General features: G+C 59.7%; 1 protein-coding gene across 9 annotated transcripts in view; it reads left to right on the forward strand.

The window, feature by feature from the left end:
* LOC104874721 (actin-binding LIM protein 2) overlaps positions 1 to 25,128 on the forward strand; it is a 62,143-nt gene extending 37,015 nt beyond the window's left edge. For 4 of the 9 annotated variants that reach the window (XM_033758823.1, XM_019210275.1, XM_019210274.1 and 1 more), the window contains 8 exons: positions 2,192 to 2,311; positions 3,253 to 3,305; positions 3,931 to 4,066; positions 14,216 to 14,277; positions 19,275 to 19,329; positions 20,489 to 20,496; positions 20,672 to 20,752; positions 24,399 to 25,128. In XM_033758823.1, the coding sequence (XP_033614714.1) occupies positions 2,192 to 2,311; positions 3,253 to 3,305; positions 3,931 to 4,066; positions 14,216 to 14,277; positions 19,275 to 19,329; positions 20,489 to 20,496; positions 20,672 to 20,752; positions 24,399 to 24,512 (629 nt within the window). In that variant the 3' untranslated portion in view covers positions 24,513 to 25,128. The remainder of the gene's footprint in view (positions 1 to 2,191; positions 2,312 to 3,252; positions 3,306 to 3,930; positions 4,067 to 14,215; positions 14,278 to 19,274; positions 19,330 to 20,488; positions 20,497 to 20,671; positions 20,753 to 24,398) is intronic. The other 5 variants (XM_019210277.1, XM_019210279.1, XM_019210280.1 and 2 more) reach the window with 3 other exon arrangements.
* Positions 25,129 to 27,538: the final 2,410 nt, after the last annotated feature.

The following is a 27,538-nucleotide window of genomic DNA, read 5'->3' on the forward strand; positions in this document are numbered from 1 at the left end:
TGGGCTCATTTCTTGGGGTGTGAGGAAAGGGCAGGGGATGGCAGGCTCTGCATCCGGGCAGAATGTACAAGGTCTTGCACCAGCATGGGGACACCTCAAGTGAGGTCCTGAGGCACAGGGAATGACCCAGAGGCTCACTTTCCCGAAGGGCTGCTGGGGCACAGGGTGCTGCAGCCTCCCGTGATCCGCAGGGCACGAGACTCTTAGTACAGACCACAGACAGAGAGCCGGTCACCAGGAGGGAGCAGAGAGCGAGGGCTCGAGTCACCACCGCCACTTTCCTTTCCTTCTGGTGCCACTGTGGGACCTAACATCACCAGTGAGAAGGTGTCCTGGATCTTTAGAGAAGGAGCCAAAGGCTGGGGAGGAAGCGACCTTCGTTATCCAAGGAATATTTTCTAAGCTAATGTGCTGGGCTCTGTCCAGTGCTGGGGACACATGGCTGTGTCTGCTGGAGCTGAGACGCCAGGGGCCAGGCACAGCACACACACACACACACACACACACACACACACACACACACACTCTGCTCATTCTCTCTCTTGGTGGAACTCTGATTTAATTTCAGTTGCAGACAGGTGTGGCTTTGGGAAAATCAGGATAACCAATAACTACACTGAGGGGGCTTCCTTAGAAGCCAGGTCTGGAGGTGGCCAAGGGAGGAGCAGACCCTGCAGCCACCTGCAAAGCCCTAGGGTAGGTGTGGTGCTCTGTTTTGCCAGGGCCTGAGCTCTGGCGAGCTCCTCCCCTGGCCAGAGAGGACAGTGGCCAGGACGGCTCTGAAGCTCTGCCAGTCCCCGGAAAGCCAGGGCATCCAATAAGGAGGTTCCAGCAAGTGCTCACCAGATTCATGTCTCTGAGCTGAACTTCTCCCCCATCACAGCCCTCGTTACAGTGTCCAGAAACCTCCTCCCCTGCTGCCTCACTGGACACCATCACAACAAGAGGCACATAGAGGGGTAGAAGGATGAAGGACGGGTGGAAAGTTAGGAGTACGTGAATAGTAGAGACAAGAATAAGAATGTAAAAGGCTGTACACGTAGATGTTTAAATTATCAATGAGTCCTGAGATGTGGTGTGGGAAGGAGCGAAGTCCGGCCTGCTCCGTATCCGGGGAGAAAAACGAGACTCAGGGATATGGGGGAGGGGTCCCCCAGGCAGGCGAATCCCCAGGCTGAATTGATCTGTCTTTTCCTGACTCTCCAGGAGAGCCTGCTACCACTTAGCCCCCTCGCCAGCCCCGTGTTTATCCCTAATTCCTCTGGATCTGTCTGTTACTCCCTCACTCACCTCAGTTATCTCATGTGATCCTCACAGCCTGTTGGAGGGGAGGCAGGCATTGTTCACCCGTTTCCCAGATCAGGAAACTGAGGCTCAGAACCTCCAGGAAGCAAGCTGCCGATCCTGCGGAGTGCCATGTGCAAATCCTCCTGCCAGGCTCCTTGCTCCCGAGAGAACCCATCGCAGCTTTGCGGGCTGGTACAGGTGGCTCTGAGGTGCTCCTGGCTGAGCTTGGTCCCTGCGGGTGGAGTCTGCCGAGTAGCTGGCCAGACTTTAGCAGTGTCCCCTCCTGGCCAAGGCGGGGCCGTCCGGAGCCCTGCGATAGCTCTGTGGCCAGCTTGCACGGCCACCCCGTTGTCCACAGCCATGGAAGGTCTTGAGACGCCCGCGGCCTGAGAGGTGAGGGCGGGGACTGCACACCCAGAGGCGCTTTTGTTGTTTCCAACTTGCAGGTCAGCCGGAGTGGCTGCCGCTCCAGGTCCCTGGCTTGCAGGAGGTGGATTACTATGGCCATAGCCTTGGTCCCAGGGGCTTTGCCTGCAGGGACAGTGGCCTTGTGCGCAGACCTCCAAGTCCCCTGGCCCGTTCTCCCTGGGATGTGGTGGGGGGCTGCCATGCTGGGGCTGATGTATGGCCACACTCAAGGCCAATGCTGTCCAGCAGCAGCCCTGAGCACCCAGCTGCTGGGCCTCCATCGGCCTGTGTGCTCGCTGCCCCTGTGTCCCCACCACAGCCTCCTTGGCAGACTCGCCATCAGCTCGCCTCTGGGAGTAGAGAGCACGATTTCCTATTTCCACTTGAAAGTCACTCTTTCCTAGAGAGCAGTGAAGCAGGGGCCATAGAGCAGGGAAACGTCCGTGTGTGCAGAACGGAAATGCTCAATCTCCGATTTTGGCCTTATCTCGTCAAGGTCCTGTAGCCCAATCCCCAGTGTCCAAGCTCTCTGGCCTGGTGTCAGTGTTGTCCTTGGTGGTGCAGGAGGCAGGGCGCTGCAAAAGACTGGCAGGGCCCAGCCCGCCCCTGGCTGCAGGTAAAAGCTCTCTGCCCGTGTCAGTGTTGTCCTTGGTGGTGCAGGAGGCAGGGCGCTGCAAAAGCCTGGCAGGGCCCAGCCCGCCCCTGGCTGCAGGTAAGAAGTCCACGCCGGCGAGCGTGTCCCACCCAGACCTGGGCCTGCGCGGGCTGGGCAGGAGACCAGGTTCCGTCATGCGTGCATGTGGCTGGCGCCCTGGCTCGGGGTCTGCGCTGGCTGCCTAGATGCCGGACCTCAGCATGCCTTGTGTGGTTCGCTGGTTGAAATCGGGGCAGCCCTGTGGGGTGCCCTCCCCCCACACTGCATGCGAAGTGGACGCTTGTGTATTTCATCGAGTTCATTTCCGGTTGTAGTTTTCATTTCTGTTGCATGGACCTTGCCTGGTGGCTTAGGTTACTCCATGTTCTGTGTTTTGTGGGCAGCAAGGTGAGGGAGACAAGAAAGGACTTTGGGCACAGACTGGCAGGGTTCCTGTCAGCTCTGTCCCCAGCGAGGCACTGCCACAGCCTGGGTCCCCAGTCTGTGATGACACATGGAGCCTGCCCAGCAGGGTCCGGGGCAGGGAGGCAGCGATGTGCACAGAGTGCCTGGCTCCTGCCTGGCCCCGCGGGCCTCTGAGGCTTGAGCTGTCCCCACACCCAGCCTGCGGCTCTCGGCCCTGCGGGCGTCCTCCCCACACGGATGGCTGCCTCTGAGGATGTGTCCTTCTCCACCTCAGGTGTGGGTGGACCTGAAACGAGGGGTCGCTTCCCACCTCTGGGCACTCGTCTTCTGTCCGGCAGCTCCCCCAGAGCCTGCGTCGTGCCCGTGTCCCCAGCCCTTCCAAGGCCCTCATGCTGTTGCCCTTCCTTATTTCATTTGCCATTTCGGATTGCAGCGATAAAGTGGGAAACCCAGCATTTGTGGTGCATTGCCTCTACAAATCTATTTTTCCCTTCCAGCCGCGAGACGATTGGACGGGGAGGATGGAAGTTTCGACCAGGACAGCAGCAAGGTAACTGGGGGAGCAGCTTTCACTCTGAGAGCCCCGTGGCTCTGTGCCAGCCTCCTCTGCAGCTGCAGGCTCCTCTGCTCCTCTGTCCCTTGGGGTCCTGGAGGCCCACGGTGGGGTTTTGTCCAACGCCTCCTTCCTGGATTCAGGATGAGCCCTCTTCCACCCATCCTGGCTGGTTGCCGGGTAATCTCCTTAACTGAGGAGGATGTTCTGTGTCCAGGTGCATTCTGGGGGACTGCGGATGACGGCTCTAGGACAGGTGGTCTTCCACCAGGGTCCACAGGCTCAGTGTTTTAGAATTTGTGGGCATAGCTCTCACCAGACAGGGCACAGGTGTGAACGGTAGTCGCGGCTCTGCTCCAGTGGTGCCATTTGGGGGCCGGCCTTCCCCGGGCCTCGGTTTCCTCATCTGTGAAATGGGACAGCAGCATTTATCCTGAATGTTTCCCATGATCCCGTCCCCCTCCCTGGTGGGACTTTTAATAAAAGCTGGGCCTCACTCACACAGAGTTTCCTCGTGGCAGAGCCTGCTTGTAGGCTCCAGGAGGCTGCTAGAAGGCTGCAGGGACCCCTTTCCTCCCTGGCTGGTGACCTCCAAGTTCACACGACCTTTTCTTCTCCGCAGACCAGCTGGCTGCTGCTCAAGGGCGAGGCCGACACGAGGACGAACTCGCCGGACGTGGACAGCCGGTCTCTGTCTCACAGTAGCGGGCTGGAGCGAGAGCCGCCCCCCAGAGCACCCGGAGACGGCTTCTACTCACGTGAGTGGTTCTTCTGAACCCGGAACTAAATGTGCGTGGAGGCCTCCAGCATCGGGGCCCCAGCACGGTGCGGCCCCCACGTGTCCGCTTGGCTCCTTAAAACACGTGACAGCGAGCCAGCCTTGCACGGGCACCTCGGATAGGAGAGCGGAGGCTTTGCCACTCGCCACGTCCCCACGCAGATGTCAGTTGGCTGGCATGTGGTGGCCATGGCACAGCGGGTATCCTGCGACACTCCCAGATGCTGAGTCATTGGAGAAAGAGCCCCGAAGGCCCGATCCCTCGCAGAGCAGATGGGGCATGGTCCAGGGCGAGTCCAGAGCTGGAGCGGGTGACGGGGCGCCCGGGCGAGGTGCAGGAGAGGCCGGTGAGGAGGCTGACGCTGGCTGAGCTGGGTGTGGGGAAGACAGGGGAGAGGAAACCTGATGGTGTCCACTGCTGTAATTCCTGGACCAGCCGGGAGAGGGCGCTGGCAGGAGCATCTAGAGGCCCAGAAGGTGGTCATTTCTGACGCCCAGGCGGGAGGGCTGAGGTTGGAAGCAGAGGCCAGGAGGAGTGGGCTTGGGTGCGAGGCACAGGGGAGAGGTCCCGGCTCAAAACACGGACTGCACGTAGACCCAGCTCGCCTGATCCCCGTGTGATGGGTGGCTCTGCATGGCTGCCCCGTGGGTCTCTGGGAGACTTTGCTGGGCACAGTGGCGCCTGGCCTGGCGGGCAGTCGGTGCTCAGGAAAGGCCACGCCCATCCTCATCCTCACCGCCATGACTCTGAGCTGCACTGTGTCCCAGGCTGAGAGTGGCCATAGGAGAGGGCTGCGCGGAGGTGTGGATGCCTGGAACCATGGTTGTCGCAGGGTGGCTACAACTAGGACAGCTGTGGTCTTCCGCGTGGACCTTTGTAGGCAGGTGTCCTCCTGTTCTCTGCCCTCAGGGTCTCAGAGAGGGTGCCCAAGGCTGCAGTCGGCCTGAAGGGACACCAGCACTGCCCTGGGGCAGGGCCTGGTCTCCCCATGGCTCCCTGGGCCTCTGGGGGGCAGCTGCACACCCGCCCTGCAGCCCTCCCTCTCCTGGGACCCCTGCCCAGCTGCCGTGCTCCTTCCTCGCGTGCCTGTGCCCATCGTGTGCCCCAGCTTGGGAGCAGCTCGTGGCCTCCTGCCCAGGCATTAGCTCCAGGACTGAGTGAGCTGAAGACGGTGCTGTCCGGCTTCCAGTCCTTCCCCTTGGGGTGGACAGGCCTTGTCTGCCAGCCTGGTTCCTCCATGCCCGAGACTGCTGTCCGCAGCAATTCTCATTGTCCTCTGGCCCCGGACTGAGGGAAGGGACACTGCAGGGAGACACCAGCTGGAGACAGCTGCCACTGTCAAGCTGTGTGGCCCGTATGCGTAGCGCTCACCCTGATGCCGCTTTCGCGTCTGCAGGTGCCAGGATGTGGGTGCCCTGGGCCATCCTGGGACCTGTGGGCTGGGGGGGCCCCGCAAGACCAGACTGCGGCCACTCTCATAGTGCAGGGACCTGCCTGCCAGCTGCACTGCTTCTGCTCTGTCCCCACCACAAGCTGCATCCACAGCCACCTGCCTGGCCCAGCTGCCTGCAAACCTGCACAGCGCATGCGCCCTGGGTGCATCCTGGCCTCTGCAGCGCTCGCCGTGTGACCGTGACTGCGCTGCCTCCCGCTTCGCTGCCCTGGGCTGCCCCGATGCCTCCTCCACGCAGGAGCCTCTGTCTGATTGACTGCACCTGTGCTTCTGTCCCATGATGTGGCCTTGTTTCCTGACGTGGCTGAAAGCAGCCTCGGACCGGGAGAGCCTTGCTCTCTGCCTGCCCCGCCAGCCGGGGCTCCACTCTCGTTTCCGGGGCTCCTCCAGCCTCCCCCAGTGCCCCCACCGTGGGTTCCTGGCTCCAGATCCGGTTGTGCCCGCCTCTGCCTGCACGGAGCCTTTGCACACAGCAATGCCCGCCTGCCTACCCGGGGCCGCCCCCATGCGCCGAGGAAGCTAGGGCTGTGACACCAACACAGCGGGCGCTCAATAAATGTTGGTTGAATTGAGATGCGTTAAATTCAACGGGTATTTATTGAGCACCCACTCTGTGCCAAACACTGAGCAAGCACCGAGGGGAGACAGAAGAGGAGAGCGCCCCCAGCGGTGCCGTCGGAAGCAGCAGTTGCGTCCCATGCCGCCTGCCCGCCCACCCTCTGCCTCCTGACTCTCAGGGCCCAATCAGGCCTGGTCCCACCACCATGCCATCCTCAAATTCCTGGGTCCTCCTGCAGCTGTCTATCCAGCCTCCCGTCCCTGCGCCCCACAGAGGCAGTGGTGACCCCTTGTCCGCTAGGGCTGTGGTTCTCCACCTCTGTGCAGAAATACACATTTAATGTGGGCGGCTTCCTTTTCCTTTTGTGTACGTCTAGGCCTGTCTGGGCCGTATGCGATAGTCTGATACGGATGCACCATTCTGCACAGCTTCCGGCCCGCTAGGGTGAGGCTCGCCCCCCAGAGGAACATGGGGTGGCCGCCTCCTGCCCTACTTGGCCCCTGAGGACAGCCTGCTGCCCCTCTTTCCATCTCACCCTCCGGTGCTTGCACACGCATTGTAGTCAGAGAAGCCCTGGCCAGCTGGGGACCCTGCCCAGGGGACTTGGAGGTCCCTAGAAGGGCCCTGACACTCACAGCGGAAAGCCCTGCACTCAGACCCAGGAGGGGTGGTGGGCGGATGCAGGGGGTGGAGCTTGGAGCCAGGTGCATCAGAGCTTGGAGTCAGCAACCCAGCCCGGAGGAGGCCCCAACCCACCTGTCGCTTTGGCGTTCTGTGTCCCCTTCTGTGTGTGCCCTCCACTGTGAGGCCCCCGCGGAGTCCTGTGCTCGTCTTTTCTAGTTCCTGTCCCCACAGGCCACCGGCAGCAAGGGAGGTTCAGGGCCCAGTGCTGCTGCAGGGCGGGTTCTTTGGTGGCCACAGGAGGAAAGGGGCAGTTGGGTGTCCTCCCTGAGTCTCGCAGGGCTCCAAGGTGGGAGGACTCTATATCCTTGCGTCTCCTGGTCCTTGACTCCTGCTTTGCCATGGGATGTCAGGCAGGACCAGCATAGCCTGGTGGAGGGCCTGCGGTGGAGGCCCTGTAGGGGTAGTGCCTGCAGGTACCAGGTGGGAAAGATGGTGGCACCATTGCCTCATTGTACAGCGGGCAGAACGGGCCCAGGGCAGAGAGGCATGGCCCACTCACCCAGTGTGTCTTTGTGAGCCCTTCGCTCTGAGCGGGGGCCAAGCCAGGCCTCATCTTCTGCAGGTCCCATGGGGCTTAGCCTAGTGCAGGACGGGGTGGTGGGAGGGAAGTGTGAGCTGTACTGGCTGGCAGTGCCAGGGTATGCAGAGGATGGTATGCTCGTACACATGAGAGTGGCAGAGCAGGAGGCAGTGTCCGGCAGACCTGGGGCAGAGCCGAGCCCGGGGCTGCTGCCAGGGAGAGGGCAGAGGCAGGGCTGGTGGTGGAGGGTCCAGAGGAGGGTGGTCTGGAGGGCTCTGGGCAGGCCTCGCCCACATTTCCGGGATGGGGCTGGGGGAGAAGGGAGCAGAAGGCACTGCCAGCACCCAAGCCTGAGGGGTCCTGGGCCCCACACACACCAAGGCTCGGAGGCCAGTGCCAGAGACAGCGGGGCAGGAGCAGGACTGGCAGGGATGGCCAGGGCAGGTCTCCCGCGGTGCACGGAGTGGATGGGCACTGCAGGCTGCCAGTGGGAAGTGGTGCCCACCTTTGCATTTAACCCGCAGACACCCACTTGGCAGAGGGCAGGCAGGGAAAATCGGGGCTGTGTGGTGAGCAGCAGGAGCCCTCAGATGAGCTGGCTGGGGCCTGCAGTGGGGCTGGGGCCCTGGGTGGCAGAATCAAGTAGCCCCTGAGCTGGGCATGCTGGCCTGGGTGGGCAAGGAGCCTTTGTTCAGAGGGGTTGGAGAGGCAGGTCTCCCAGCCGGTGGCTGTCAGGAGGTGGGGGTACAGCTCAGCTCAGAGGTGGAGGCCTGGGGTACCTAGGTTTCATGTTCCTGGACGGGGTTGGGCAGACACCTGCGTCCTCAGTGTGAGCACACAGGCACGTGTGAACTTTCACCACTTGGTCCCAAGTGTGCAGTGTGTCCTCATCCCACTCCCAGCTCACTCTGGGTCAGCTCTTCCGTGTCCCCATCTCTGCACAGCGCTGGGGACAGAGCGTGGAGCAGGTGGGCTGGCACCCTCAACTCAGCGGGTGTCAGGGATGCAGAAAGTGGCAGGGGGTGAGGCTGAGGGTGCCAGAATGGGGCACCAGCTGTGCCCTGGGCTGAGGAAGGTAGAGAGGCGGGGCGCGGGAGGCCAGCCTATCATCCAGCAGCACCTGGCTTCGGACAGGGAATGGCCAACCTGGGTCTTTCTGGAAAGACAGGTGTCCACCTGGGGAGACCGGGTGCTCTCTGCCCCAGTTCATCCCGGAGCCCCCAAGGGAGCTGCAGGAGCTGGGGAAGGCCTGGCCCAAGCCCTGGGCAGCCCAGGGCAGCCACAGTGCCCTTTGGGGGGCCACCTGCAGACTCCTCACTTTTCAAGCCTCCCTGTTCTCTGGGACCAGTGCACTCACCCGCAGCAGGGCCTGGAGAGGGTGTGCCTCCGGGCCCTGGACACTGGCAGTGCGTGTGTCTGCTCAGGTGTCACCGTGGGCCGCTCCCTCGGGGCCCCCACGCGGGCTCCTGTGTCCCCTCACTCCGCGGGTCTGCAGGCTGCTGTCCCTGTGCGAAGCTCTGTCTCTTGCCCCACGAGGGCAGTGTGTGGGGGAAGAAGGTGCAGCCTGGGAGCTGTCATGTGGCTTGGGAAAGCAGCCACTGGCATGGAGAGGCCGCTGTCTGTCACGGGGCGCACAGGGGGATCCCTGCCTGCTCCCTGGGAGCCAGACATGTCCGAGGGAGAGAGCAGAAGTTGCAGACAGAGACAGGCTCCCAATGGCACAGGGACACGCGAGTGGCCGCCGTGCATACAGGGCTGCAGACATGTCCAGGAGGCCGTGTGAGGGGCCAGCAGAGAGAGTGCTCGAGTTAAATCCCAGCTTGACCCCTGCTGGTGACCTTGGGCACAAGACAGAGCTCTCTGGGTTTGGCTGTCCCTCAGGTGTAGGAACAGGGTTGGTCCAGTCCTCCTGGCAGGGAGCTCGTGTGGGGGGCACCCGTGGCCAGGCCCTCGGGAGACGTCCAGGCAGAGCACGCTCAGGGCCACAGCCTCGAGGGCATCAAGGCTTGGTAGCTGGCTCATGTCTGCCACAGCTGCTTCCAAAGCTTGAGTGCCGATGGCTCCAGGGGCCTCTGGTCCACTGTCACCAGGGACTCCCAAGGGCTCCAGACCACCTCGCTCCTCAGACGGAGACACGAGGCTCAGGGAGGGACCAGACCTGACAGACCCTACAGCTGCCGAGTCACAGACACCGGTGAGCTGCTGGCAGTCTGCCCAGGGAATGGCTTGCGGGCCAGCTGTCCACAGGGAGTCCAGGGCGCTGGGGCAGCCGCCTGCCTCGTGCTACCTCGGGACACCCCCGAACCCTGAGGGCTACACCTCAAACACCCAGCAACTACTCTGACCTTGTGAGCACTGGAAGAGGGTCAGAGCCAAGGGCAGGTGCAGGGTGTGAAGGCAAGGGGGTGGGCAGTCTTCCAAGGGGGTGCAGGGGGTGCTCAGGCCAGTCCGGTGGGAGCTTGGTGTCAGGAATTACAGGGCCCAGTGTGACCCAAGGTCACTGTCACCCAGGTCCAAGGGCCTCGGGGCCCCCACACCCGCTCTCCCTCTGAGGTCCCTGGGTTTACAGTGCACACAGCCTCACACTGAGCCCCGCACACGCACAGGTCTAAGACCACCACCTGCAGCCCTGTAGGACAGAGCTCTGGGAGCAGATGGGGTGACAGGCTCCTGAATCCAGAAGCTCTGGACACCCTCTGGTTGTGCACCTGTAGGTCACTCAATCCCACCAGGCCTCGGCTTTCTAGACTGTAAAATGGGCTCACATTCAGAGCTTAGGCAGTGAGGATTGAGTGACGTTGCTGGACGTGTGAAGGGACCTTCCATAATAGTGGTTCTTGCCCTGAACGTCCCAAGGCATCTCCAGGACCGAGACAGGAGGCAGACAGCTGGCTCCCTCCCTGCCACACCCACAGACCCTGAGCAGGAGGCCAGAAAGCATTCTAAAGCCTGGGGGAGATGGGAGACGTCTGCATCCATAGCAGGGCCTCTGTCTGCACCAAGGACGCACACCCACCCCGGGCAGCACTGGCAGGGATGACCGGGAGCACCAGCACCAGGGAGCTCAGCAGGCCAGAGAAGCACTGTGACGGCATTCTGAAAATGGAACTGTCAGCAGGCCCTGTGTGGGGAAGAGGGAACGGGGACGTTACCAGAACCTCCGCCTCAGGTCCTAGTCTCCTGCTAGCCACAACAGCTCAAGGTGAATTTTAAAATAGGTAGACGGAAACGAGACTTAGAAGAGGCTGAGCTTTGGCCTGATCCATGCTGCTCTGGGCAGCACAGACCCCAGACCCTGAGCTGGCCACACCTCATTCGCTACATCTGGGGAAACAAAAGTAGCAGATGACTCAGAGGGGCGGTGATGACCCGAGAACAAGGAGGCACTGTATTGAAGAAGATTTGGTTCCTCCCAGGATGTCTCCAGCTGGTGCAGTCCTGCCGTGGAGCATCACAGCATCACAGGGACATTGAGGTCTTAGCTGTGACCCCAGCCCAGAACAAAGATGTCTCAGCATGCTGTAGCTGGCCTGTAGGCAGGAGAACTAGACCCTAAGCATGATTTAATTATGAAACGATTTTCCACCAAAATCGTGCAAAATTGCTCCCAGCAGCCTTGCACTGGCTCTAGACAGACTGACAGTCTGCTAAAGGGAGACCGAGGGGCCTCACGTAATGCACACAAGTATCCAGGATTCTGCTGAAAAATTACTCCTCACAGCAAGAACCATGAAGTTAACTACTGAGGTGAAAAAAGACAATCAACAGACAATAAGAATGAAATGTCGGAATTACCTAGTAAGGATTTTAAGACATATGCCATAAATACTTCAACGAGCACGTACAAGTCATTTTGGAACAAAGGACAGCAAGAAAAAGTCCCACCAAAGAAAAAGAAATTACTTTTTTGGAAACTAGAACTGAAAAATAAAGTAACCAGAATTAAAAATCCACTGGATGCATTCAAAAAGAGAACAACCAGGTACGAGAGAAGGGAATCGTGTCTGCAGATGGAACAGAGAGGGCAGCAACAGCAGGAACAAGAGAAAGGACAAAGTGAGCAGCACTCCGGGGACTTGGGCATGGTGTTGGTATCACTGGATTCCGAGGAGAGGAGAGAGAGTGAGATTAAAAAGTATCAGAGAAGTGTGACACGGCACTGCAATCCCAGAACAGGAAGATTGCAAGACCTGACCTAAAAATAAAACAGGAAAAGGGCCGGGGACGTAGATCAGTGATAGAGCACCCCTGCTTTTGATTCCCAGTACTGCAAAATTCAGAGAAGCGATGGCTGGAAACTCACATTTTGCAAAAGTGACAAACCTACAAATTCAAGAAACTGAATGAACCTCAAAGAAATCCACACCAAGACACATCATAATTTTGTTTCATATTTTTGAGACAGGGTCTCACTATGTAGTTGAGATGACCTGGAACTCACTATGTAGCCCAGGCTGGTCTCGAACTCACAGCGATCCTCCTGCCTCAGCCTCCTGGTGCTGGGATTACAGGCTTGCACCACCACGCCCGGCAAGACACATCATAATTAAACTCCTAAAAATTAAGGACTCAAAAAACCCACAAAAAATAGACACCACCATCCTGAAACTACTCTGAGAAAAGATGAGACACACCCAACTGAGGGACTGCAGATTTTGCAGCCAAAACTATGACAACCAGGAGGAAGTGGCACGTCTCTCAGGGGTGAAGAAAAAATTGTCAGTGTGGATTCTAGAGTCAGCAAAATACTCTTCAAGGTGGATGAGCAATAAAGACTTTCTCAGACTCCAGAGTGGTTAAACGTGGAGCCAAATGTAATGTATCAGCCTTCTTTTCTCAGTCTCTTTGATCATATTTGCCAGTTGAAGAAAATGCATTACAGTGTCTGAGACAGGTGCCCCAGCAGGTGGAAGGGAGCCCTCCAGCAGTGAGGTCAGGGGTGTGTGAAGTGGCCTCGTGGAAGTCGGGTTTCTACGCTGCCTGGTGCAGGCAAAGGCCGGGACTGTGGACGGCAGCCCAGGCGCAGGGATCTGCCCCTGTTCCCTGTGTGTCCGGGTCACGGCGGGAGGTGTCGGACAGGTTCAGTGAGGGCACCTGCTGATCTTAGAACCGAAGGGCAGTCTTGTCCAGGTGCTCCTGTCCAGCTGAACACCCTGGAGGGCTTGGAGAAGCCTGAGCACTGGCCAGAGTCCCATCCGTGGAACTCTGACTCTGCAGGTCTGCAGTGGGGCTGATAATCTGTGTGTCTGATGAGGGAACCCAACCAAGTTCCCTGGTGAGGTCAGTGGTGCTAGCTGGGGACCCACTTTGAGAAGCCCTGCATGTGGCATCTTCAGCTCAGGGGCAGCTCATGTCTCAGCTGAACACTGCTCCAGGGTCCCAGAGTGCCTGGCTCCATGCGTAACTGAGGAAGCAGGATTTTCTGGACTGTGTCTCCCTCCGGGTTTGCTGCTACTGAGCTGTGTGACCTCAGGCAGGTACCCGTCTGTCTCTGGGCTGGGCCACTCACCTGGGGGGACCCCAGAGAGGGTGAGGCAGTGGGGAGCAGGCCGGCAGCCTTGGCCCCAGGCCCCTTCCCCAGCTCTCTCCTGTTCATAGTTCACCTAAAAACTCATGTGACGAGAGGGCTCCTCTGCTATGAGAAGTTTGGGGTCCCCCAATGTTGATGCAAGGGCTTCTGCTGACCTGCACCCTTCCCATTGCCACCCTGTAGCAAGCAAATCCCGAAGGCAGGTCCCCAGCTGAGGCCTCACCTGCCAGCTTCCTGTGGTCCTTACAGTCTCTTCCTTGTCCTTACTGGGTCCCAAGGAGCCCAGATGAAAGGCACTGGGTCTGCCCCTTGCTCAGAAGCCTGGGGGCGGGCAGGTAGCTCTGTGTATGGAGGCACAGCCCCGTTCTCTGTGTGTGCACAGAGGGCTGATCCCAAGCCCCTGCCGCTCTCCCAGGGCAGCCCAGGGGCCCAGAAACGAAAGGCCAGTCTACTTGGTGTGTGGTTGGTCTGCACTGCTGGCTGCCAGCGAGGGACCTGGCGAGGCACTGTGGCACCTGCTCTTGCGGCTGCAGGCCTGTGGAAAGACAGACCACTCAGGGACAGGCCTGTGAAGGATGTTCCCAGTGGGGTTGCAGGAGGCTGTGCCATGGCCCCCCCACTAGAAGGTGCCCCACCGAGCCAGGCAGTCCGCTCTATAAGGCTTCCCTCTGCACCCCTGTGAGGACATCAAACTAGGAGGTCTCGGCCTAGCCTCTCCTGACCATGCGGGCTGCCAAGGCTCCACACAGGAGGTCAGGAGCCCAGGGCCCAGACCAGCCCTTTGGATACAGCAGAATTGACAGTTGGGATTTTAATGTGAAGATCCCCTTGCTCTAAGGAACTCTGGGGATTTTTTTTTAGAAAGCAAAATTGTCATCCACGCATGGTAGCACATGCTTGTAGTTCCAGCTACTTGGGACGCTGAGGCAGGATGATTCCTTACATTCACAAATTCAAGACCAGCCTAGGCAACATAGTAAGACCTTGTCTCAAAAATGGAAAAAAGGAAGGGAGGGAGGGAGGAAAGGCAGATTCCTCCAGGCCCCGTTTGGCCAGTGGTAGCGTGCCTTTGCCGCCCCTGTTCCCATGTGCCAAGACCCCGATGCGTGTGGAGAGCGAGGGCTGGCTGGGGTGACAGATGAGCCCGAGGCTCCCGCCCATCATGACGCAGGGCCAGCCGTGCTCCCCGGGCGGTGGGTAGGCTCAGGTCGCCACCCTGCCCTGACCTCTTCCTCGGGGACAGGAGGTCCAGCTGGGGGAGAGACCCTGGGGCATGCTGCGCGTCCCACCCTGCAGCTGTGTCCCCTCCGTCAGGGGCCGGCCAGGGGGCCCTCTCTCCAGCGTGCTGAGCGCATGACCAGGCTGTGCTGTGTCTGTTTCAGGCTTCCCCTATTCCAAATCTGACTCTCCCCCAGGACCCGGGAAGAACGGCTGGGACCACAGGGTAGGTACCTGCTCCGCGACCACCTATACTAACCCAGACCCAGGCCCACAGCTTCCTGACCGCACAGCCGGGAGGAGAGGCTGTCACCCTGCTTGCCCGCCCGCCCCCACTCGCTGCTCAGCCTGGGGCTGCCGCCGCCACTGCTTCTTCCGTGCCAGGACCAGACCAGGCTGGCCACCTGTGCCCCCCCTGCTCTGCCCAGGAGCCTCAGTGTGTGAGCACCCGACACTGCGCGCCTGACTGTCCTTCCTTTCCTGCGCTCAGCCACAGGGCCGGGCTGACTCACTGATGTCGTGGGTCTGCGGGGCGGTGCCTGGGGTGGGGAGGGCCTCATGGTGCCAGAGCCACCTCCTGCCTTGTGACCAACATGGCCTCCATCACCCAGGGCATGCACCTCTCAGAGAGGCCACTAAGAGCGAGGCTGTCGCCACTCTGCAGCAGCTGTGACACTGAGCGTGTGGCCCAGAAATGCCCTGTCCCTGGGGTGAGGGCCACTCCAGAGGTCAGGGGACCCCACCTCCCAGAGCCACAAGTGACCCCTCGGGCTGCTTCTCTGTCTTCCTCCGCCTCAAGCCGACCTGCGCTGGGTTTTGGTGCCAGGCCCTGCCTCCAGGATCTCCTGCTGTCCTCTGCATGGTTGGTTTCTAGCGGATCCTGATCCTGTCCCCTCCTGCTAACCACTCTTTCCTTCCCAGAATGGGCCATGCCGGGGACCACGCATGGGGCCTGCTCCGAACCTCCTCCCAAAGGCTTCTCCCCACTTTATTTTCCACAGGGAAAGCAGGGGACAGGAAAGCAGTACCCAGGACCCCTGTACCGCTAGGATTGCGAGCCCCCTGCTCAGGGTCAGGGGCCAGGGGCTCTAGGAAAACTGTCTAGAATGTTCTCTTCTCACCTGGAACAGCTGTTCTCTGTGCTGCAGGGCACAGAGCTCACGGTGTGGACGCAGCCACATCAGGCTCAGGGCGAGGGAGGTGCGTGGGGAATGGCAGGCTCTGCTTCACACAGCAGCGGCATCCGCAGAGCTCAGCTGGTCCCACATCTAGCAGGACTGTCGTGGACCTGCCAGGGCCGTAGAGGGCCGAGTCTTAACCTTTGCAGGACCAGGCACTAGCCCTCCTATGAGTGTGCTTCCCCTGTGCCCAGCATGGGGTGTCGGTGCCCGCTGTGCCCTGGCGGGGCTCTCCAAGGTGCATGCGCCCTCTTGATGACCCTTCGGCGATCTCACTGGTGCTCAGCTTTGGGATTTTGTTCCTCTCTACCGCTCGTTCCCTTTTTTGTGTGTGCTAAGACCGTTTTTTTCTTTGCACCCACTTTGGGCAGGACGTCCACATGCCTGTCCTGCCCGGTGACCCACCTTTTGCAGTGCAGCCACCCCAGCTGGACCCAGGTCCTCACCTGGGATTCTGCTGATGGCCTGCGGTTCCGAGTCATTTACTAGGGGGCTCTTGGTTTCTCTTACTTGCAGAAAGAATTCTGGGAGGGCAGAAGTAAAAAGCACAAATGAAGGGAAACTGAAATCCTATTAGGATTAAATCACAAAAGGAAGAGAAAGAGACTATAGAGGAAAATTAATCAAAAACAAAGAAAAGGGTAATGAGCTTCCAGAGAGCCCTGGAGCTGACACAACTGTGACCTGGACCACTAGTGTGGTTCTCATTGTCTGGTGGTAGGAAAGGAAAAAGGGGTTTTCTCCAGGAGGAATTGTTAAATAAGGGGCCAAAGCACCACACGAGTCAAAGGTCCTTGAAAAGGCCTGGTAACCAAGCCTGTGTGGTAGACAGATGCTCACGACCTGCCTGTGAGGTGGATAGAATAATAGGTACTTACCACAGGTGTCCCTGGGGATGAGGCAGAGAGATTCCAGTGAGGGCCACCTGCAGGTCCGTGGAAGATGTTCCATCTGGAAAACATTGACGTTAGATGTGAACAGACAGATGCAATATGGAACGATAGAGGGTTAAAAAATACCATTGTCAGAGTAAGGAATTAGAATTACAAGATACACAATTACAGTTATTTTTAAATAATTAGAATTAAAATGATAAAGAGATACTAAAATCACAAATACAAAGAAAGCGGGAATAGCAATGTTAGTGTCAGGTAAGATGGAAGCTAAAAGAAACCAATAGAATTAATAGCATGAAAAGGGAATCCTGATGCATGCTAATGGGGCTATGTGATATAGCAGGTATAGCATTTCTAAACTTAACGCATCTAGCAACACAGCCATGCCAGACACCTTGAAAAAATACAAGGTAGCTACTTTGAATACAGCTCTCTTGAAATAAGACATGAATTTATTGAACAAAGAAATGTATAGTACAAAGAATAGTTGAATAGTACAAATAGCAAGCCTAATCTAATAGGTATATGAGAAAAATACATATCTTGAATCCAGTTTTCACATATTCACAAAACATTTACAAAACATATGTCTGTACAAACATACATGATTCGTTAAAACAAAATTACGTTTGTCTATAATCTGGAAAAACAAGATCTTAACAAATTTAAGAAGTCTGAGATTTCAGAACTATAATGCTGGAAAGATTACATACCTAGGTGACTTGGAATCAGATGGCCCTGAGTTCAAATCCCCACTGCCTTTGAACAGGTTAAATTTTCCGAGGCTTCATTTCCTAAAATTAAAAAAAAAAAATCCCTACTCTTTCAGTTATGATGGAGATAAACAACATCTTGGTTGTGAAATGGTTTCCTGTGTTCCATACCATGATTCCCATGCGAGCCATTATTTAAAAGCAAGTCCCTACCTGCTTTGCCATCCATGGCTGCTGTGAGGAGACATAGTTCCAGCACAGCTGTAGCAAGAAAGGAATGGCAGCCAGGGCAAGTGATGCTTATCTTGTCTCTGTCAGTAGTGATCTCAGTACAATTTTCAGAAAGTAAAACACATGGGCTCAGAGCTCTCCAGGCCCATGTGCTGGTTGTGTGGTCCGGGAAGGATGTTTAACCAGACTCAGCCTCATTGCTAAAGTAGGTGACCATGCTCCCTCCCAAGCCACGGTGAGATTAGAGAATGCTCTGCAGAGGCCCTGGGCGTGCGCGCCAAGGGGGAAATGCACAGTTCAGTTCCTTCACCGTCCCCAGCAGCTCCCCTGAGAGCCAAGGGGAGGCTGCCGCCCAGGACTCACTGGGCCTGAGCTCTTGCAGAGCCCGGCCCCTCTGTCCCTGGAGACCAGGACAGCCACCCTGCCAGCTGCGACCGATTCAGTGCTTCCCTCCTCCATCCCTGCCCGTCTGTGGCCTCAGGGCCTGGGAGACGGAGGAAGCTGGTTTTGCCAGGGTGGGGAGGGGATGGCCTGGGCCTTCTGGTGTCCGTGATGCGGGGCACCGGCACTGGGTGGCAGGGCCTCCCTTCTGTGTGCAGGTCGTAGGCTGGCTCTTGCTGGAGGGAGAGGGGGCTCCCTGGCGGGACAGGTGCAGCAGGGTGCTGGCTGGAGGCCTAGAGAATGTCTCAGCATCCTGCTCTCATAAGCTCCTCCCGGAAAGCGGTGGCAGTGAGAAGCCAGGGATCCGGGGTAGGATGAGGGTGAGGTGCCGTGAGCAGCGACACCCATTTGTGTGCTATTTAAGTACTTCAGTGAAGACCGTTGCAGCCTCCGCTGGTGTACTTATCCCACTCACCAGCCTCGTCCCTGCAGGAGGGAGGCCCGGCTTCTTTCTGGGCCTCGGTTTCCCTATTGCAGACAAAGGGTGCTGAATGTGGAGTCTTTTCCTGCTCCCACACCTAGGGCAGTGATGGCAGACCTTTCGGAGTGTGCGGTGATTACAAGCGGCCGGCTGCAGTACACGTGCCTCGGTTCGCCACTGCCGCTCCAGGGCCGCAGCCAGCTCCTTGCTGCCGGCCACCACAGCGCATTGCCACTGGAGCAGCTGTGCCCGTGACGGGACCCAGGCTGCACACCTGCCTTTCACCGCAGAGCTCTGCTGAAATGTCATCCCTGCACTGTTCCAGAAGCGCTGGCCACCAGCCCTGACCTGGTTTCAGTCGCTGTACCGGGTGTTGGGATTGGACGTAAATAAGACATTTTCTTCCAGGGGCTCAGCCCTCTGCAGGCAGCACACGTGCAGCCATGAGCAGGCACAGCTCAGTGCAAACGGCAGCTGCCCACGGTGGGAAGGGATGGACCGGAGGGGACGGGCGAGCCCCTGTGGGGTCCAGCTCGTGCCCACGGAGCTGGGGACCCTGCAGGGAGGTGGGCGGCTCTGTGGGTGCCTCCTTCAGGTGGGCAGAGGGGTCATAGCGCACTAATGTGCAGTTTGCTGGCAGATGCCATGGCACGTGAGGGAGGGGCGAGGGCTGTAGGGCTGTTGCCTCCATGTCTGTAGGGCTGTCACCCCTTGGGGTGATTGTAAGCTCCAGGGCCACTCTGCGGGAACTGCTGCTAACTGCACAGTCTGTGCCTGGGGCTTCCAAGCACCGGCTCCTTTGGTGCTCCACACAGTCACCCGTGAGGCTTCTGGGCGCCAGGGGAATGGCAGGGCCCCTCTCATCCTGAGCCTCGGCTGGGTGGTCTTTGGCTCACAGCACATTCCCTGTGCAGCTGGACCTGGGTTCTGGGGGCAGTGTGGGGAATGGGCACGGCCCCTGCAGGTGGCAGCCAGTGTGACCCCTTGGCTATCTTCTGGGGCACAGGGCATGGGGTGGATCTGAGTCCACAGAACACTGGGGACAGCGGGTGTGGCAGGAACAGAGGAAACAGAGCCCAGCTCCAGAGCAGGCCGGGCCCTGGGCGTCGAAGGTGCATCAGAGCCGACCCAACAGGCAGAGTCTCCGAGGCCTCGGTGCGGCGTACACCGGCAGGCCTGCGGGGCCAGCGTCCTAGACTGCTTTTCAGAGCTGTGCGATGGCATCGGCGGTGGTCACTTGCCTTCGGTTGAGGCAGGTGCCCTCCTTCCAGCTGTGCGAGGCCTGGGCCCTGCCTGTCCTGTGCAGCCCGCCTCTTGCCTCCCTCTCTCTCTTTCTCTTCCAGAATGCCAGTATGGCCCCTCGCGGAGCAGAGCCAGATGCCAGCTGGGGCACTCGAGGTACATGCCGCGGGATCCCGCGGGCCTCTGGCTGGGCTTGCTCACCCGTTCCCATCAGGCTTGTCTGAGACTGCTCCTTGGGTCTGCTGGCAGAAGGCTCCAGGTGCGGTGGGCGAGGTGACCAGGGGAGGACGCCTTTACCCACCCCAGCCTTTGTTACCCATCCAGGTGCAGGGCTGCCTGGCTTGTGGGGTGCTCTGCACACTTGGGGAAACAAACTGATAGCTCGAGTCTGCCTGAGTACACAGCTAGATCATCACCCGCCTCCCTGGCTCGCGTGTCTGCTGGCCTGTGGGGAGCCGGGAAGCTGGCTCTTACAAGAGTGGCCCCCCAGCCATGTGGCAGGTGCCGCTGAAGGGCTACCCTCCCACTCGGAGTGGGGTCCCAAGCCTGGCCGTCCGCCCTTCTTGCAGCCTCTGGAGATGTCGGGGTGGGGGGCTCCTGTAGCCTGGGTCCCACGTGGATGGCAGCATGGGACATCCCAGCCTTCTCTAAGTGACTGTCCAGTTCCCGTGTGGCACATGGGGGACCCCAGGCCTGGCCCCTCCCACAGGTCTCCTGCCTTGTCTTGGGTCCTGCGTGCATGGGGCCTCCTCTCCATGCGGTTTTATGTTCAGTAGGGAGAAAGGCGATGCCAGGGCTGGGGTATAGCTCAGTGGGAAGCTCTTGCCTTACATGCGCAAGGACCTGGTTCCATCCCCAGCACTGCAAAAGAGAAACTTCCAAAGCCAGGGCAGCCAGGGTGCAGAGCTCAAAGTTGAAAAGGAAGAGGAGTTAGGAAGGGCAGCAGTAAGAGGCTGGGGTGGAGAGTCAGATCAGGTAACAGCGTCAGTCTCCGAGCACCCCAAAAAGCTTTGCCTTCAGATGACCAATAAAAGTGGGTAAACCGAGGCACCCAGCTCCCTGGGCGGCCTGACCATCAGGAGAGGCGGAGTCACAGCCTAGTTTCCAGTCTGGCCTCAGCTCCTGACCATGCCTCCTGCTCTGTTTCCCTTGGGGAGCACCTGCTGCCCCCCCATGGCCCCAAGACCAGAGCCCCAGGCAAGCTGCTCAAGGGACTGGGAGACGGGAGTGGCTGAGCTGACTGTGGGGCCCAGGACGCCCCCAGGGCGGGTTGCTCCCCCACCCCCACCCTGTGGTCTCCACTTTTCTCTTACAGAGTACAAGGTAAGAGGGTGCCGCCCACACTGACCTCTTCCCGCCGCCGTGCTGCCCCAACAGGTTAAAAATTCCTTTTTGTTTGCTTCCCCACGAGACACGTATGTATCTTGGTTGCCTTTGGCTGGCTCTCTGGCCCCTGCGCAAGCTCGCTTCTCCAGGGGAGCCTGTGTTCTCCCCCCAGATCTACCCTTACGACTCCCTCATCGTGACGAACCGCATCCGCGTGAAGCTGCCCAGAGACGTGGACAGGACGAGGCTGGAGGTGAGGGGGGGCCGGTTCTGCCCGGGAGAGGTGCAGGGGTCCCGGGGTGTGGCTGGGCAGGAGCTCTGTAGCAGCAGCGAGCCCCACAGGTGTGGGGTCCCAGCTGCTGGGCGTATGGCTGCTCCGTGCTTCCGAGGGCCACGTCCACCGCGGAGGCCGCCCAGGTGGTGCTGGCCGGGAGACTCACTGAGCCCCAGGGACGCCATGAAGCTCCACTGCTGTGTGACGTCCTCACGGTCGTCCCACGAGGACACGACTGCAGTGGCCTCTCATCCCCAGCCCCTTCCTGAAGGTGGCACTGCACCTGGGGGGCTCTTTTGCCAGGGTGAGGGGTCTCCAGGCCCGTTGGGTCCCAGGCTGGGTGTGTAAGGAGGCGAAGTAGCAGGAGGTATGAAGGCCCCAGAGGACACCCAGCAGCACCCAGGGCCCAGGCACGGCCGTCTCCATAGGGGTGGCGGGAGCGGCAGGGCCCTGTATACAGGCACGGGGAGTCCTGCAGGGGAGGGGAGGGACAGGGCATCCCAGGCCAGGCCTGGGCGAAGGATCAGTGGGGCTGTGGGGTGCGTCCCCACACAGCAAGGGACCCAGGAGCTGTGGTAACTCAGCAAGCAGCAGGTTTCCTGGGCAGCTGGCTCCATACCCTCGGGCCTTGACGCCCACATCGCTAAGATGCATGTGTTGTCCACATGTGGTGGCACATGCGTGTCATCCCAGAACTTGGGAGGCTGAGGCAGGAGGATCACACTCGAGCTCAGCCTGGACAACTCAGTGAGCCAGGGCCTCAAAATAAAAAAATAAAAGAGCTTGGGATGCAGCTCAGTGCAAAGGGCCTGGGTTCACAAAAACAGAACACACAGAAGGCTTGCTTGAGGCACTGTGCAGATGTGTGGTTCTATGAAGCCCCTCACGGGATGGCAGCCCCAGCGCCCGGCAGTGGCTGCGAGGAGAGTGCTGAGCTGGCTAATTGGCTGCAGCGCCGGGAGCGGCACATCTGCCCCCTCCCCGCCTGTGTGACAGCTCATAGGGGTCTGACCCGAAGTGACTTGCGCACCGCAGGGACTCGTGGGTGGCTCACATGGCTGCTTGGTCAGGGCTGGACTGTGTCCCCAGGTACCCATTGCTTTCCTTCTACCTCTCTGCTGGCTCCGGGTGTGAACAGATTTCTCAGACTTGGCGTCTGCCGAAAGAGCCCCTTGTCCCTCAGCAGTCCTGGCAGAGCCCCCTCGGCCTCGGGTGATGTGGTTGCCCCTAAATCAACCAGCTGGACCCCAGGAAGGCGGTGCCCGACTAGTCACGTGCCTCGGCCTGGTGCAACATTCCACTCATGCCAGCTGAACTCAGGGACCCAGGTGGCTCCGGGGAAACAGACCTTCCCTGCCACCTAAGACAGGATGAGGGTGCTGCGTGCCAGACAGGAAGAGCCCACCACACGGAGCAGGGCAGGCGGGGGGCAGACAGCATGTACAGCCAGCCTCCACCACGGTGACCATCTGCAGCCAGGCCATTACCATGTGCCAGGCCGCCCCGCACCAGCAAAGTACCGGCAGGCTGAAGCCGGCAGCTTAGCCAGGCATCTGACTTTGCCCTGCAGAAGGGCACAGGCTGCGTGCCCGTTGGAATATTAGGATGTATGGGTCATCGTGGAGTGGGCAGCAGGGGCGGCTGGAGGCTGCTGTGTGGGTCCAGGGTGTCGGGAGCCCTGGGGCAGGGGCTTCGATGCTTGGCACATGGAGGAGCTGAGCCCGCTCAGGCCAGGGGGCGCTGCTGGCCCTTGTGGAGGTGCTATGTCCCTGGCACAGTCTGCAGGGGACGCAGGTGTATCCTGAAGCTGGGCGGCTCTGGGTGAGGAGGTGAGCTCCTAGGCAGTGCTCGGCGTTCACAGGATGCCAGCCAGCCACCTTTGGGGTCCCACTGCTGCCCTTGGGGCTGGGTGTGCCTTTGGCGAGCTCTGTTTTCTTTTTTGGTGAAAATTATTTTTTAATTGCAGCAGAATTCACCATTTTCAGCATTTTCACCCAATTCAAGGCATCTCATACATTTGCAGTGCTGTGCAACTGTCACCGCTACCTCATTCCAGAATATTCTCATCACCCTGAAAAGGAAACTCCACACCCACTAGTGTGCAGTCTCTCCCAGTTCCTCTCTCCCCACCCTGGCAGCCACAGGCTGTTTTCTGTCCCTGAGCACCCGCTGATGCTAGATGCTTCGTACACTGGGGTCTTCCAGGCTGAGGTCTTCTGTGTTTGGCTTCCTTCCCTCAGCCTGGTGCTGTCAGGTTTATCTGTGTGGCACCGAGTGCCAGGATCTCCTAAACTTAGACGCTACATTGTCAGGATGTTCCCCCTCCAGCCACAGCCCACCCCGGCTTCCTGGGGGTCTTCCGCTCTCACGGCCCTTCCGGGCCAGGCAGAGCCACGTGAGTGGAAAAGTCCCAGACTCCCCAGGAAGAGGCGTCTTGGAGGAGTGGTCACCCTCGCCCACCTGGGCCAGGGCCTGAGGAGCGAGGAGAGCACACCAGGCCAGGGAGAGTACTGGGTACCCCAAAACGTTCCCAGAAACATCTGCTGTAGGCTCCAGTCTCCTGCTCAGTACACGACACAGGCCTGAGAAAAGAAAACCTAAAAGACAGAACCAAGAGAGACAGAAAGCGGGGACCAGGACGGCCAATGCTGCTGTAATCGACAAAGCACCGGCCGGTCCAAGCCACTGATTTTTATCGGCCATCGGCTGGGGCAAGGGTGAGCTATGTGCGAGGGTGGAACTATGTGTGAGGGTGCAGTTGTGCGGCTTCTGTGGAGAGGAATGTAAGCAAGGCGGGTAAAGGACAAGACCAAGCATTCTCGATTTAGGAACAGAGCAGAGAAAATAGAAGGTTGGAATTAGCACATTGTCCTTCTAGTCAGAAGGTTTCAGTTGTGGGAGCGGAATTTGGGTGCGAGTGACTCAGACCTCAACACATAGGCTCCAGCCAGACTCACTTCTATAAACAGCCTGTTGTGGGGTTTGCTCTACAGCCTGCTCTGGGTTTCATCAATTGTGCGGCCCCCTGCAGGAAAAGCTGGGTGGGGCAGCCTCGTGGAGCTCGCCCTGACCAGCTGAGGCCGCAGTGAAGGTGGCCATGCTGGCACTGGGCACTGAGCAGCGCTGACTCTAGACCCTGAGGTGGAGGCAGAGGCTGTGGCCCCCACAGGCCAGCTCAGTGCACTGCCCAGTGCACCGCCCCATGCAGCCACCCCCGGAGCTGGGCACAGACACGGAGCAGTTGCTCTGAGATACACACCAGAGGGCCCTTTGCCCCTTGGCCACATCTCAGCTTCCTCAGCTGGAAATGGGGAGGGCGGGAGCAGCAGCCATGACAATGCCAACGAGACAATAAATACGAAGAAATTTAAGGAAATCGAGGAAAGAAGCCAGGCTTTCCCAGCAGGCAGACGCCCTGTCCAATGTCTTTTGTCTGCAGGGGAAGGGGTGCCTGGGGTCAGGAGTCCAGGGCGCTGGCTCCAGCTGAGCACGAGCTTTGCCTGTCCCTAGCGGAGTCTCCATCCTCTGAGTGGCAGAGAAGGGATCAGGGAGCCATCAGAGTTCCTCGGAGGCTGGCCCGGCAGGTGCAGACCTGCTCACTGCCCCTCTGTTTCCCTGTTTGAAGAGACACTTGTCGCCTGAGGAGTTCCAGGAAGTGTTCGGGATGAGCATTGAAGAGTTTGACCGCCTGGCCCTGTGGAAGAGGAACGACCTGAAGAAGAAGGCCCTGCTGTTCTGACGGCCACAGCGCCTCACCCCGGCCCAGGGACGGGAGGAACACGCCAAGCCCCATCACACCTCGCTCCGGCTGCTCTGTGTCATGGGGGGACGGGGCGCCTGGGGAGGCTGGGCAGGGGTGGAGGAGGCCCCGGCAGCACCCTCTTTGTGCCAGGGATACTCCTGCCTGTAGTTTATGGCTGTCACAAGCTTGGCCCACCTTTCCCCCTGCTGTGGCCGGTGTCAGGAGACACCATGGCCTGGCCGTCCTGGACGGTGACGCGGCCGCCTCGGGTCCTTGGCATGTCCAGCCCTGCGCTGGCCACGGGGGGCACAGGTGGCTGGGGTGCTGTGTCAGTGGCTGCTCGGGGCAGAGCGGGCATGTCCAGGCTGGCAGACAGCCCAGGTGGGAGTGTGGCGCTGGGCGCCCATGGTGGTGCTCAGTGCAGGGCGTGGGGGTGTGGGGTTTTCGTAGCCGTCAGCGACGGGCCTTTGGGGGATGAGGTGAGGCTAACAGAGAGCCTGTGCCAGAGTGCTACCAGGCCCTCACCCTTCTCCCAAATCACCCCTAGATGCCTCAGTGATACCTTTCGAGCTACACAGAAGTTTTTATTTTATTAAAAAGTATAGCTTCCTTCCACGCGAGAGAACATATCTACGCAGTTCAGTTCCAGTGGGAGGGCGTCTCCAGTCTCCCCACCCGCAGGTCTGTGGCTCCGACTCCGTTTCTCGTGGGCACGGCCCCTCGTCTGTCTCCTCGTGTCTCTCTTCCTCTGGGAGTTGCGCGACACCCCGAGGACACGCCCCTCTGATGCTGTGTGCAAATCCGTGTGAGCTGTACCCGCCCACCTTCCTTGCCGTCCTCCTGTCTCAGAAAGGAAACCTCCCGTTGGCCAAAGCCCTGGAATAAAGGTGTCCACGCTCCAACCTGGCCTCATGTGGCTCTGGGCGCCCCGTCTTCCGGTGTCCTCTTGCCCACCTGGAACACAAGCCACGCGCGTCCTGACACACACACCAAATGCTCTTGGGCAGGAGGGCAGGGGCGCTGCCTCTTCTGCAAGGCACCCACCAGGGCTCCCAGGGACAGGCGCTCACGTCTTGCATTTAGGTTTGGTCCACTGTGTGGCCGTCACAGTACCACAGGACTGGCCGAAGCCACTCTCCCCTCCTGGTGGGTCCCGCTTCACAGCAGCCCACTGTGGACGGGGATTTTTAGCACCAGATGCGCTTCCTGCCGCTCAGCTGTTCCAGCCTGTGTAACTGGAAACCCCCTTTCTCGTTGGCCCATGTTGGTCTGATCCCAAGGCCACCTGGGAAAATAAAAGACACCGGGCTATACCTTGGAAAGGCAGAGTTCAGCGTGTGGCCTCTGAAGGCCTGCGTGGGTCATGGGGGAGGCCTGGTGTCTGCAACAGAAACACACGGGTCCCACCCCGCCTCCTCCCCAGGGTTCTCGGGAGCCGTCCTCAGCAGCCAGGCCACCAGTTGGTGACTGGGATGTGTGGGGCCTGGCACCTGCTGCCCCAGGGCCGGTTGGGGAGACCGACTCAACTAGATCCGCGACTGACCCCTGAGGGACAGAAAAGGCACCCAGGAAGGCGCTCCCCAAGTGAGGCAGGGCCACAGGAGCCTTCCTGGAGAGGTGGAAGGGGCGGCACTCGGCAGCGGGGGCAGCACTGCAGGCTGTAGAAGCTGTGGTGGCTGGCTGTGGCTGAGCACAGGGCCGGAAGGAGAGAGAACCTGAGCAGTACCGCCCATCGGTAAATCCAGCTTCAGGGTGGGAGGGTGCAGAGCCTCCCTGTTTCCTGAGGGGCGGGGTGGCTCCATTTCCCCACTTGGCCTGTTCAGCTCTCCGCACGCCCAGTCCTGTGGGGTTTTGTGTTGACTTCACTCCTTAGGCTCCCTTGGTTACATCACTGGGGTGGTGGCCACAGCCTGCAGCCCCTCTCCTGTCCCCGAGGGTGGGCATGGGCCAAAAGTTCCCAGATCCTGGCCAGACCTGCCTGAAGTCACCAGGGGCTGCCAGCCCAGCTGGCTCCTCAGTGTACGAAAAGTCCCGGGGGAGAGAACTTTAGAAGTTTCACGCCGCGAGACAGGGAGACCCGTATCTGTTTCCCAGTGTCACACCTGCCGGCCCCCAGGGCCACTCTAGTGGGTGCCAATGGCATCGGCCTTCCCAGGACAGCGCCCGCCTGGGCCTATGTCAGAACGCCTGGGACAGAGGGACTTGCCAGGTCCCCTTCCCCGGGGCGTCGTGCGTGGCAAGGGACCTGGCTCTGAATACAGAAGCTCAGCACCCACCACAGCCCGAGGAGAGTGGGAGAGGCCTTCGGCCACTCACCTCACCCGTGGAGACGCCTCTCGTATGCCACAGAGGAGTGGGCAGGGCTGGGCTCCCGGAAGTGGCCCGCATGCGAGGCCTCCCGAGGAGGCTGGATGGCTGGGCTCCAGCTGGAGACAGGGGCGGGTGGACACTGCCCCTGTGCCAGTGAGCCTGGGGCTGCCCATCTGGGAGGCTAGGCACGGGGTGCACAGCGGCTTCCTGTCACCTTAGTTCTTGACACCGGATGGCCACAGCCCCACAGCCACGCCTTGGTCTGGTGGCTTCTGCCTGGCTCTGCCTCGGCCGTACCTCCGGCCCCAAAGTGCCCGAGCCGAGTGCACAGCGGCTTCCTGTCACCTTAGTTCTTGACACCGGATGGCCACAGCCCCACAGCCACGCCTTGGTCTGGTGGCTTCTGCCTGGCTCTGCCTCGGCCGTACCTCCCGCCCCAAAGTGCCCGAGCCGTGGCCTGCCCCACCCACAGGTTCCGGGCCCCACCCTGACCAGACCTGCCGTTGTATGTGTTGCACGTTTGTGCAATGACGTTGGTGAGCTCCGGGTCACCCTGGAACCTAGTCACCTCCCACAGCGCACCCTGGCCAGGTAAGTCGCTCACTGTGCCAGGCAGGACCACCTGCCCGGGACAGCCTCATGCCCGAGCCAAGGGGGTGCATCGTCCACAGGCGCCACCTGTAAGCCGGCGAGAGGACACCTGTGGGTGCCGG

Source organism: Fukomys damarensis, unplaced genomic scaffold, assembly GCF_012274545.1.
Source record: "Fukomys damarensis isolate Sample0158 unplaced genomic scaffold, DMR_v1.0_HiC HiC_scaffold_35, whole genome shotgun sequence".
NCBI lineage: Eukaryota > Metazoa > Chordata > Mammalia > Rodentia > Bathyergidae > Fukomys > Fukomys damarensis.